Source organism: Anabrus simplex, chromosome 6 (genome assembly GCF_040414725.1).
Source record: "Anabrus simplex isolate iqAnaSimp1 chromosome 6, ASM4041472v1, whole genome shotgun sequence".
Lineage (NCBI taxonomy): Eukaryota > Metazoa > Arthropoda > Insecta > Orthoptera > Tettigoniidae > Anabrus > Anabrus simplex.
Genome location: NC_090270.1, coordinates 83,678,121 through 83,692,125, shown reverse-complemented (window position 1 = coordinate 83,692,125; position 14,005 = coordinate 83,678,121). Strand labels below are relative to the sequence as shown.

General features: G+C 37.5%; 1 protein-coding gene across 2 annotated transcripts in view; it reads right to left on the bottom strand.

Annotated features, from left to right (window-relative positions):
• The window catches only part of LOC136876123 (poly(A)-specific ribonuclease PARN), a 271,064-nt gene that overhangs the window by 119,855 nt on the left and 137,204 nt on the right, over window positions 1–14,005 (bottom strand). For both annotated transcript variants that reach the window (XR_010860537.2, XM_067149805.2), the window contains exon 11: window positions 6,966–7,052. Coding sequence is in view for 1 of the 2 variants with exons in the window: in XM_067149805.2 (XP_067005906.1) it covers window positions 6,966–7,052 (87 nt within the window). In the remaining variant the exon portion in view is untranslated. The remainder of the gene's footprint in view (window positions 1–6,965; window positions 7,053–14,005) is intronic.

Below are 14,005 nucleotides of genomic sequence, written 5' to 3'. Positions count from 1 at the left end.
CATGATGGAATATTGTAATAAAGTAAATGATTGAAGAATTATAGTTACAAGGTTCATAACTTAAATACTAAATAATTTGAAAGTATGGAAAGTGAATGCAGATTAATTGATTCAGGAATATATGGATGAAGGTTTTTGGTTTTATATTTTTGGATTTCGAAGGTCACTCTGACGAACTAATGGATGTAATGAGGGTCAATTCCATTAATAGTTTATTATTATTATTTTTGAAATGTGGTGTTAACTAGAGATGATGGAAACTGAATTGATTTATAAAAATGGAAGTAATGGAGTAAAAGTAATGTTGGTAAAATGAAAATGAAAGGTAACAGGAATAAAATCGAGTGATGTGTATGGAGGGGATTTTGAATTTATGAATCAGGTTGTTGATATCTCAGAGTCAGAGTTGACAAATTGGAAACATTAATTTGGTAATTTAGATTGGTGAATTCATAACAAATGATGATGTGAGGAGTGCCTCATAATAAATAATTATGTAAATTGAACAGAATTCAAATGAACTGAATGAAATAGTGAGTGATGTATCAATACATGTTCCGAAATTATTTTTGTTGTTAATTTGTATAGGAGTGTTACTTTGCCAAAGTTTAGCATTTTCTTTCAATAAATATGTGTTTACAAAAAGGTTCTCATTCAGATCTCCTTATTTTATTTTATTTTTCTTCTCTCTTATCCTTCTTGCTTAGTAATTTAAGGTTAGTTTGTAACATTCGAAGATGTCTCTGTGGGTAGTACCCAGTCAGCGACCCTGTGATAGTCTTATGCCGGTGCCACATTTCAAAGGCTTGAAGGGTAGAGGGTTGAACATTCATTTTATTCCAAATCAGCAGCCAAGAGGGGATTTCTCCTCTGGCTTGGAGGAAAAATTTCCCTCCAAGTCAGATAGATTTTCCCCTGCCAGTGTAGTGAATCGAGATTTTCCAACTCATCGGGTACTCTTAGGAAAGATAGAGTAAAAGGGCATAGTTTTTGCCCTGGAACTCTCCACTCTTCGCCGCCACCCCCCCCCCCCCCCCGAAAATAAAAATGTGTTTACGGCTGTCTGCGACCAGGTCATTCCAGCCCTGGAACTTTGGACTGTTAGATCGGCAGCGTACTACTGTTTGTTAAATGTGAGAAAATGTGTGGTTTTTCATTTGACCGAGTATTTTATATGACAGCATTGCCTTTAATCACAACATTCCTACTGGCGTCATTGTAATGACCTATGCTGATTTCGATTGGGAAAACCACCAAGGCAGTCTTTCTGAGGATGTAAAGAGGCAGGTGGAGCTATGCAATTTATTACAATCTTACTCACAACATGTACACTATGTAACCTAGAATTCTGTATACAATGTAGAATTCCGCAGCGAAGCACGGGTACATCAGCTAGTAAATAAATAAATGAATGAATAAATAAAAAAATAAATGATTAAATCAATCAATCAATCAATCAATCAATCAATCAATAAATAAATAAATAAATAAATAAATACATAAATAAATAAATAAAAATAAGAACTACTGAAGAAAACTTGAATTTCTTGACATTAACACTATCCTTGGGTCTAGTATGACCCGAAATATTTCACTGTGTAAATCCCCAAAACAAATACCAAAAATATTGTAGAATTATTACTCTATGACTGTTGGAATATGGGCCCTAATATCATTAAATGTTATAGAAGACTGACCACTTTCCCTTGAAGTAAATAGGTGAGAAAATAACTTGAGATTTTTTTAAATTGTGAAGTTCTTTCAAGTTGTCCTCACACGAAGCCGTGAGACCACTTAGTGACATAATGCACTTACTCTATAATTCAGACGGACAAAAACATTATTTAGATGACACATCAACAATACAAAATATCTTTCAACAAAACTGCAGTCATCCAGTACAGTGAAATTAAAACCGTCAAGCAATAAGAAAAATAAGACAGTCCAGAGATGAGTCTCTAAATATGTCCCTACCTGTGCCATCTGCTTTCCATAGCCCTCTCACAGCTTCCTGCCCTGGCTAAAAAATTCCAGATAGATACAGCAAACCCAACAGAGCTTTTCTCTCGATCAGGTCAATATGCATGACAAACGAAGCTGTACCACCATAGTTTGAGCACTGTTCTGTTATTTTATCATTTGTATGGGTGACAATTGTATTCAGCATGTTATCATCAAAAAAGCAATTGCCAAAAACTACAGGTTCATTAGACTGTGCTTCCTCTCTTGAGCTGAAGCAAGTTTACCTTTATTATGCTTTCTAGTTTTTAAGCTGTAGGGAGGCACAGTGCTCCATCGGAAAGCATTTTTACCGTAAACATTTTTTCCTTTGCTCATCTAATAATTTTTGACACAGGACATAACTCTGACCCAGAATCCTGTTCAACAGCCTGTTCAGGGTATATAGGAGGAGTTCCTTGTTCTGGAAGATCTTCACTCTGACAAGAATTACAGGGCCCTGGAAGTAACAGCGATCTCTCATCAGCATCTTCATCCTGTATTTCTTGTTCCCTCTCAGTATCATGTTAACTAAACACAGTTTCACCATCACTAAAATTGTCTACATCTTCAACATTAAGTCAGTTGCCAATCTAATTATCACTCATGGCACATACATTCTGTTTAACATCCAATTAGAAAATGAACTGACAAGTACGTTAATACTATCCTCTGTACCAGTAAAATATAACCCAGATTTACTACTTAATTTATAATCGCATTAGTTATGTCTCACGGCAGTTCCAGGTAAATTAAAGCTAGGGCTTGGTACAGGAAGAAGGGTCCTATCTACAAGAATACTTGAAAATTCTTTTAAAGAATGTAGTTTATTCAAATAAATGCATGCTGAATTGCATATCACCTTGGTGTAGTCTTTTGTCGTCTTCAACATCGCCTATCAGGTAACCCGTACTCCCAGGTCACCATGCTGAACTGGACTGGAACTTGTTCTGCAGGTCTCATTCGTCACCATGGAATGGAGCTGGAACACCCAGGTTGGTTTGACATGGGATCGTACTCGTATTTCTGAAGTTCTAGACGGTCTCAAACAATCTCACACGAGTGTCAACAATTGCACAGTCCCCCACGCACACTTATATGACACCAACATTTGATTTAATATTGATGTAATATAAAGTCGATAATCACCAGTCCCTTGTAGATAGAATGTGAATGTTATTTAAAAATGAAGATGCGAATAGCATCAAATTTAGAAAAGAAATAAATCACAGTTCGTGAACATAAGCTTTAGAAATAACAAAACTGAAGAATGTTTACATATTAATACTGATGTAATATAAAGTCGATATTCACCAGTCCCTTGTAGATAGAATTTGAATGTTATTTAAAAATGAAGATGTGAATAGCATTGAATTTAGAAAAGAAATAAATCACAGTTTGTGGTTGCTTTCTACTCAAATATGGTCGCACTTGACACTAGAATAAATATACGACTGCACAAGAGTTTATCCAATGGACACTGCTGTCAGTAATGCACTAATAAATTACTGAACACTTTGAGGAAATAATGTTGGCAATTATTCTGCACAGTTCAAAATTCACCTCGGTTTGAATTAAGTATCGTTCACTTCAACCCAGAATTTGAAGAAATAATTAGCAATTATTATACACAGTTGTAAATTCAATTCGTTTTGGAATGAGTATCGTTCACTTCTACCCAGAGTTCATCACTTATGTCGAAGCACACGAGTATAAATTACGTAATAGGTAATCATTTGCATTCATGGTAGTGAAAAAGTTCAAACACTTTCATGATCACTTCTACTTAATAAATGAAAGAAAATAAGCTGAGTTTTAAGAAATTCCACAGTTAATAATATAATGTAGTGGTGTGTCACTTTGAAATTTACAACACTCGTTGATAAGTAACTAAGTTCCACAACTGTAAAGTGGTAAGAAACTGAGTTGCACAATTATAAAGACTTGTCACATGACGAAGTTTCTATACGCGCACAAAATCTAAGTTTCAATCAACTGACAGAAGCCGAGTCCACTGTAAAGATAAATTTTGACAGAACTACGTCTCGACTAACAGAGTAAAGGTGAAGCGTGGTGAGTCAGACTGGACTCCCAGCTATGACTGACTGACCTGGTTGGGTTGAGCTCGTCTTATATACGATTTGTGCTTCTACGTCATCAGATATCATGATTTCTACGAAGTGGAATAACTCGAGAATCTCTTGATGGATTTACCTGAAACTTATTAGAGACGTTTACACGATTCTCTACAAAATGACGTATCCCTCGAGTTGATACCATCATTATTACAGGAGTTTTGATAATTTCCTGGTCGAACATTGGGGAAGGTGTGACGTTTCTTCTAGAACACGCCAGTCCCGACCAGGCAGCACGTTGCCCAACAGGCGGGTAGCCTATCTTGCTCCTGCGTCCTCTTCACCCGTTCAGCTGTAGCTGTAGCTACGGCATGTACCGCGCGTAACTGGTACACCTCGGATCACTTGTAACCCGATGTATTTCTTCAGCTCAAATCACAACTTGCTGAGACTGAATTCTGTTGGTAACTGATAAAGGAAACAATCGAAGAGGAATACTTGCAGCCACAACAATCTAAAAGTAAATTGCACAGAAATACAACACCATGAAAGTCGATCGGGTCATTGCTGGCTCGACAACAGTAGTTGAGGGTTAAGTTTGTAATAACTGTGATACAAAATTATATATACAGTAAAATAAGATTAAGACGTTTCTGCAGGGGACAACAAAAATGAATGTGTTAAGCGAGAAAACGTACTACTGAATATATTAATAAAAACTATCCAATAGGGATACGGAAACACTAGATATGATTTTTTTCCGACACGAGGGAATTTATAATACCAATATAAATGGTCCGTTATTGGACATTATAAATTTTCCAGCCGACTCATTCCTGGTTGCCAGCGTTTCGCCCCCATGTGCTAGGTTGGGCTTGTCAGTTGGTACCTAGCACACCTAACAAGACGTATGGCTAGTGCATACCGTGGAGGCCACTGCGTAGGCTACTTGAAGCCACCGGCAGTGCCAATGCACTATGAGAGACTTTATCTCACTACCTAAAATTGATGCCTGCTTGGCCATTGGATGATATAGATGTTGATTCCATCAACATCTATATCATGAGGGCATTTTACGTCGTAAATCCGCGGGTACAGTGAAAACTATATTTACCATTTGTAAAGATGAGAGGAAAGAATTAAAAGGTGTGAAAAACACAAGATAAAACCTTTTCTGCTGGGGCTAATAAAATAACAAGTGCACTGATAGGTGTGAAAAACACCAAACTACAAATACAAAAACATATGCACGAGGCCAATAAAAATATCCAATTTTATTGCAGATCACACTCTTTCTAAAACAAATGTTTGTAGAAGCCCTTTATTTTGGAGCAGTGGGTTATTAAATATTATTTTCTGGTCACAAATTTCTAACTTCTGAATGGAATGCGAAATACAAGCACAAATAGACTCACTGTGTTATTCAGCGATCTTGCTGCTAACCGGTAAGCAAAACTGAACATTCCTGAGGCTAACGGCTAAGGGCTGCTGTCTCTACATGAATTTCCTTGGGGAACCAGGCGAGTTGGCCGTGCGGTTATGGGCTAGCAGCTGTGAACTTGCATCCAGGAGATAGTGGCTTCGAATCCCACTGTCGGCAGCCCTGAAGATGGTTTTCCGTGGTTTCCCATTTTTACATCAGGCAAATACTGGGGCTGTACCCTCATTAAGGCCACAGCCGCTTCCTTCCAATTCTGAGCCCTTTCCTATCCCAACGTCGCCTATATATATTCTTCGGTGATGTTTGCTTTCCGGGCATCTATGGTTTGTATTTTGTTTTGGTAATTCCTCACTTCAGAATATCCCCCTCAAAAATAATCAAGCAGCATCAGATCAGCAAGCACGTCCCTTCAAAGGACTGAATTTAGGCCATGCACATGAGAGATGAGTGGGATGCCAATCCATTCTACTGGAAATATACAACGGAGAGTTCATCATCATCATTAATTTATATACAAAGGTATTGAAGATTGTATCGAAGAGATTAGATACGACTATGCACCGTGGGAAGGTCTAACACCATCCACTAATATTTGAATGAAGGAATTCTTCATTTACTGGGAGGGCATTTCGCTTGTCAAATAAACAATCAGATAGTTTGAGAATTAATGAATTCTGACATGTGAAACCACCGCTTGTCTAAGGGCCATATATGGTCCAGAATGCTTGGATTTTCCTGAAAGAAGTGTCTGAAACCATCAAAAGTATGTCAGTACTTTACTTGGTCAGGTTCTATTCATTTGTGCACTATGGAGAAATGATATGCTTGAAGCTTTGTTTCTTTTGCAGCACTCTGACGAGCACTTCAGGCTAACCCTGATTTCTGAAAACCTCAGTGCAGCGACTTCTTGAGGGCGCCAGTAGTCAAATCATTCACATTCTGGATCATTTCGTCCGATATCTATGAAAAACTTCCTGCATGGTTTTACAATAAAGTCTCCACTTTCTTTGACAAGGCCATCAGTCTCCAAACTTCTCTAGGTATTGCTGTTGATGATGCGGTTTTATCAATTCTGTGATCCAATACATGAAAACAAACTCTTTTTCAACAAACTGCGTCATCTCATATGAACACAATCACGAACAACCATATTTTGTAGACACCCTCAGCCAAATGATGGAAGAGTAGATAAGCGCATTAGGCAAACGACAGGTGGGCAACACATGCTAGCTGGCGGATTGCTACTCTGCATCTCAAAAGTTAGGCACCACACTACACACACATTCCTTTATTCATTTTCTACACAATGAACATACTCCTGTTTGAACTATTTTGGAATATCTTTAGAAGGGTAAAAATTAATAAGCTATTGTAATATAAGGTACGGTAGTGAATGGGGCACACTATATAAAAGGATATAATACTAGTAAATAATAATGAAACAAACTCACCAAATGGACTAAACAACTGTGTCAAATCATATGTCTTCCATTCCTTTGGAAAATTGACGTAGAACACGTGCTGTCTAGATGGGTTTGCTAAGAAAAGTAAACAAAGAAAATTAGGGAAAACTTTACATATAATGAATTTATCGAAATATGAAACATAAACCAATACATATCTAAAACTTGGTGACACAGTTTTTAATTACTGATTGTCCACCATCACAGGATGAATGCAACAAGCTCTAACCATACCTAATTAACTACCAAAATACTTAACTATAAACAGTAACATAAAAGAAATGGAAATCCACAACAAAGATTTGTTTTTTAAAGTACACTTGTTTCAACTGAACACATTAGCATTTCCCTAATTTCAGTAACCTGCTAGACAATTAAGGAGAATAAAAGCGACTGAAATTGTGAGACTACCATCACACACTGCTGAAGTAAATCATGCATTCAGCATACATGCGAACAATCCTTTTATTTTCCTTTCTTTTTCTTTTTTTTTCAAAATGTGGTGGAGAAAAGTTGGGGAGTGGCCATTAATTGCATGAAGGTTGTTACTTTGTTATAGTGGAAGCCATTTCATTTTCAATTTCAACTTAATCTATAAATGTGAAGTGTTCAGTCTGCATTAATGTATTCATTTTGACTGAACACTTCACAGTTATACAGAATGTATCAGAACTATACCAACAAAACAAATCGGGAATGCTCTTTGTGTTATGTTAATGGTGCAATTGGATTGGCGGAGAAAACTTTTCAAGAAAATGAGGTTATTTTGTTACTTCCAAGCGCGGCAATTTAAATTGACAAACTTGCCGTATTTGCTATACCAGAGAGCCAGTTCCTGCCTGTTATTGTGCAACAGTAAAGGGAAGAGAAGGGAGGGGAAGTGGGAGAAAGAGGTAATGCATAGTGTGAATGCACAAGTTTCTTGTTCATTTCTCACAGTCACTTCCCAGCCCCAGCAGGCAATATACAGTTTGTTTTGCACAAACTGACTACTCTGTGAACCCTGTAGAAAGAGAAGATGTACCAAGAATACAGGCAGCTTTCCAGGTCATTTGTGACACACCACACACCCTGAACAGAGTCCAAAGGACACTACCACACCGTTGCGAACTGTGCATCGAAATGGGGGGAGGCATATTGAACATCTACTGTAATCAAACTATTGGGTGTATTGTTTCCTTCGTTCAGTATTTCAATGCATTTACAATGTTGTGAGTGAAGGAGTGCACAATCATTGCATCTTTGAGCATGTTAAATAATAACGAATGTTACTTCAACCAACAGACGAGAGGAGAAATGACCCTGCCCATTCCTTGGCTGATAAGTGTATCTTAATTACAGTGTATTCCTGTACTGTGTGTGCAGTTACAGTTGTTTAATAAATTAACTGTAGATATTACCTGTAAGAGAGAAGGACAATCCTGTTTAATGTCAAAAACTTCATTTTTTGTCCGTATTGAATCCAGATTTACATTAAGGAGTGAGGGTAATTGTTTCCACCTATTCAATACTACAACAGTGTGGCACATCACGTATTTATTAGACTTCAACGTTGGGACTGGTTTCGGCATTTGTGTTTGCCATCATCAGCCAAAGGAAAATTGTTACAAGGCTTTATACAAATCAATATTAACATAATTTTAAAATATATGTACATACAAATTGAACCGTAGTCTTAAACTATTTTGTAATTTGGTGTACACCATAAAACTTTTAATTGAAACTACTAGCATATTTCTTATGCAATATATTATAATTTGTTAACTCTGTACAATCTTTTGGATATGAATAGTTAAAACGTTGTCAAGTCCTTACAGTTGTTGCAAAATGCTGATTAAGCATCTAGTTCACTTAAAATCAATCTCTTAAAAAGTTTTTTTACAGCTGCTTAGACCTTAAGGGCATATGGTTTTTCTTGGCCAATTATACATTCTAGTTACTAACATACATTAAAATAAATTCGCCTACTGTCATATTTGGAACATTAAACATATTTGTACTTGGTATGGAGATTCATTGCAGTACAAGTCTTTGGTAAAATCTATCTCTTAAAAATTACAGCTGCTTTTGACATTAAGAGTATTCAGTGTTTCTTGAGCAATTATATAATTTGGTTATTGACATGCATTAAAACGGCTGATGTTATTTTAAAACAATAAACATTTTTATGTTCGGTATAGAGGTCCATTGTAGTAAAGGTCTTTAGTGATAAACAGTTCCTCATAAAATGAATGTTAGCAAACTATAAAAAGGGAGTTCACTCTGTCTTGGAAGAATGCAAAGTTTAATGACAATCCTTTGTAATACAATGCCGTTGAATAATATTAATGTGCGTAATATTCTATGTTTTGATTGTAGTGTTCTTAATTGTGGTTAGACTTGATAATAGTAGACTGGTGGACCGGATTTCTTGGAAACATTACGTTCAAAGGATTTGAGATTCTAGAAATATCTCGATCCAAGACGGACCTCAAGCACTAAGTTGTCAAGAGAAAAGCATTTTCCATGTGGTGTTAGAAATATTTATTTATATGTATTGAATAGGTGACAAAATAAACCTTTTAGCATCCTACAGATGCAGGTCTTTCGATCTGACTCCCGTAGGCGACCAGCGCGTCGTGATGAGGATGAAATGATGATGAAGATGACCCGTACACCCAGTCCCTGTGCCAGCGAAATTAACCAATTAAGGTTAAAATTCCCGACCCTGCCGGGAATCGAACCCGGGACCTCTGTGACCTAAGGCCTGCAGGCTAACCATTTAGCCATGGAGTCAGACATACGCCCTGCTGACTGAGGTTAGTACAGTGTTCCTAACATACAGAAATTGTTAAGTTGGTATTTTTCTGCTCACTCTGTTCCCACAACAGAGAAACATGCCACGTACGTATTGCGTCATTTACGTGTTGTCAGTTTAAGCAGTAGCATGTGTTTTATGATGGTTGGTGTGAGTCATTGTAATAGGTCGTTCACAGCTACAGAAAAGTTCCACATTATCAAAGAGACAGAGCAAATTCGTAAACTTACTGCAGAAAGAAAGTACGACGAACGTGAGAGTTGTGGTACAGTACATGATTTGAGGAAAAATAAAGCTTGTCTTGAACAAACAGTACGCTCCGGGCACTTCGCACAGATAAAAGGTGAAGTTTCCAGAAATCGGAAACAGGTTTAGTGAATATGTGACATCATTAAATTATTATAATCTATTAGCCTCATTATCCATACTAATGATTCTAGTAATCGCAAATAGAAAGACAGGAACTTTCCACCTAATCAATACATTTATTCCTTATAAGGTACTTAAAACATTCTAATCTAACAGTACTGGTTTCGACCCTATTTGTGGGTCATCTTCAGCTACTGAAGAACCTATCGTCTTAATAACAGCAACATGCAATGCTAAAACAATACTTATCTTAATTATGAATGACTATTGCCAACTTATAATGATGTGTTGTGGTAATAAAGTACAGTTGAAAGAGTAGTTTTGAAAGTCTAAAATGTTCACCAGTTCGTTATTACACTGATCTTGATGTTCACTCATATACTCATTTATTCAAACTAGTGTTGCAATGTTGACACATTTATTATTATTATTATTACTACTATTAAGTTATTTTCAGTCTGTCGAACACACAAGTTAAATATAAATATTACACATTATTAAACAAGGAATATATTTTAAAATGTGTTTTTTACAGGTATGTAATAGTGTAATATTTACATTTAATTTGTAAGTGCAACACACTAGATACCTTTAAGTTACATTTAACTAAGTCGACACTGGAAAGTATGGCTTCCTTCTTTAAAAATTTCAGCATTCAGTCTGAAAGCCCTTGTGAACCAACTACAGTAAATTCCACCAACAAACCAAACACCATGGCACTACAGCCCTTGAAGGGCGATGGCCTACCAAGCGACCACTGCTCAGTCCGAAGGCCTGAAGATTACGAGGTATCGTGTGGTCAGCACGACTAATCTCTCGGCCGTTATTCTTGGCTTTCTAGACCGGCGCCGCTATCTCACTGTCAGATAGCTCCTCAATTCTAATCATGTAGGCTGAGTGGACCTCGAACCAGCCCTCAGGTCCAGGTAAAAATTCCTGACCTGGCCGGGAATCGAACCCGGAGCCTTCGAGTAAGAGGCAGGCACGCTACCCCTACACCACGGGGTCAGCCAGTAAGTTCCACCACCATCCTCTATTTGCAACTAGCTCTGAGGCCTTGACCGCAACTGTGAGTTCACTGCATTTTCATACTTGCAACTTTACAAAACCAAAAAACAGAAGATTTTGATATGAAAATCAGAAGAAATCAAGAGATACAATTGGTTAAAACTGTGTAATCTACATGCCTTGCGCATTACAGTACTACGATATAACACTTATTGTCTCAAAGCCCGACTGTTGCTATATAAGGCTACAAGGCTAAAAATTACACATCTCTATTCCCTCACAGAAAGTATGTGAGTGAGATGATTGGTCTCTGATAAGCCTTCCGAAAATAGTATGAACTCATGCTCCACACGTGTGAATCTGTCATGTACTTAGATATCATTACTTAGCAAATGCATAGATTAATATACTGCATCAAAAGCCCGCGTGCTTATGCGAAGTGCAATGCTATTTGTATCAAATAACTAGCCGATGTACCTGTGCTTCGCTACAGAATTCTCAAAAAGACTGTCCTTATAGTTTTCCTAACTGAAGTCAGCATAGGTCATTACAATGACATCAATATGAATGTCGTGATTAAAAGCAATGTTGTCATATGAAATATTCAATAAAATGATAAATAACATGTCTCCTCGATCTAACAGTTCAAAGTTCCAGAGCTGGAATGACCAGGCTGCAGACAGCCGCGAACACTCCGTGTCATTATTCCGTTTAACACTAGAAAGACGAAGGGATCATTTTTGACCCTTTTATGAATTCAACACTCTGCTGTTACCATCATTTATCTTAGATTTCGTTCAGATTTTATGACTTTTCATCACTTAGGCTTTATTTCCTGTCGTTAAAATTTGGATGCCACAGCCCTAACATCTTGGCACTTATAATTCAATTACCCTAGAAGGACGGAAGGATCAATTTTGGCTCATCATTTTTGACCCATATTAGATATTACAAGAATTTGCATTGTATTTCCATAACTTTGCTTCTAATTTGTTTCCTAAGCGTGATGCAGACTGTTTGTTTCTTCCTCTACTCTACTTCATCTGCTATCTTTACCTATTTACCTCTTTGCCACTCCACCGTGAGTCAAGGTTAGAACAAACCCACCATCCCACCATTCGCAGTAAGGAGCTTGTGAAACTTGTATTATAAACACTATGTTGTAGTTTGTTTATAGAGATTTTTGTTGTGGTTGTTTTACAAATGATTCCTCAAATATGGAGCACAGAACGTATTTGAGACCAGATGATATAATAGTTTCTCTTCAGGAACTAAGTGAAAGCGACTCTCGGGACAAGTCAGTTCTAACACCACATCGAAAATGAAATATTGTTGATAGATGCATCACAAGTGCATAGAGACTCTTCATGGATGAATTTATCCTCAAACGCTTACAGAAATGCATGGAAACAGAGGCTGAAAGGCAGCTACAATGTAACAACTGGTCTGTGGCTATGGATGAACTTGATGCATTTCTAGGTATATGGTATGCTCGTGGGGGCAACTTGTGTGAAAACCCTGGATTTGAAACCATTCTGGTCCAAAAAGTGAGGACTTGAATTATGTAAGAATAATACGCCCCAAGATCGTTTTATAGAATTTCTTGAGATTCTATATCAGATCCCCAAGGTCAGAGAAAATTAAAACCAATAAGTTTACCCTGATATCAGAAGTATGGGAAAAGTTTATTTCAAAATCTCTGATTTGTTATAAATCTGGAACTTGGATTACAACTGGTGAGCAACCGTTCTCCAGCAAAAATTGTCGCTTTTTGCAATTTATGACATCCAAGCCCGACAAATATGGGCAGAAATTCTGGATGGCCATGGATAAAGAATTTAAATACACCTTCAATGTATTTCCTTTTCAGTCAATCCACCACATTGTTGCTGAATGGCTAATTCAAGCTTTCAAAGAAAAACTAATGGACATTCACCGCACATCAGATGAAGCAGTTGATTGGGTCAAAAAAACTAGACCTACAGTTGTATTGTACGGACTAGTGACTACGCACAATTATCCTGAACCTATATATATGTACATACATTCATCATGTGATAAATAATAATAATAATAATAAACAATAATAATCTAGGAAGGGGTGAACAGTGCCCTGAAAACGTGCGTTTAGGTGATTATGTTGTTGAGAAGTTGATGGCCCCTTTCATTGACGAGAATAGGAATGTCCTTGCGACAGTAATTTTATATCACTGCAGCTAGCTGAAAAGCTGAAATCCCAGGAACTGGTCTTCTTGGTACAACAAATCGGGTAAGATGGGAGGTTCTGCCGGAGGTGAAAACTTCCCACGCACAAGATCACTTCATCCAGATGTCCAAGTGGGAACAGACAGAAAGAAGACCCCTGACACCGTACATGTTACAATGGAACTAAGTATGGAGTCAATGTTGTAGACCAAATGGCCAGAGAGTATACTGTCAAGCCAGCTGCTCGTAGGTGGCTGTTACATTCAGTAATATTCTCAACTTCGCAGGAATAAACGCTTGGTGTTGTACAAATACAACCTGTGACAATAAAGTTCGGTGAATAGTCCTGTACTATCAACATAAATGAACAATGCACGTCAGTGACCTTATTGTCCTTCGAAATACTCCCCTTCCACAACTATTCACTGCTGAGATCAGTGATACATCCTGGAAACTTTGCAAGAAGGCTTCCTTTGGGATGGTGTTCAAAAGCCTCGTCACGTTTCGTTGGATGTCGGGAATATTGTCAAATCTCTGTCCTTTCAAAGCGAGTTTGAGTCGTGGGAATAGGAAGAAGTCTGGAGGATTGGGATCTAGTGATTATGGGGGATGTTCAAGGTGCACCACCCCCTTTTTTGCCATGAACTTT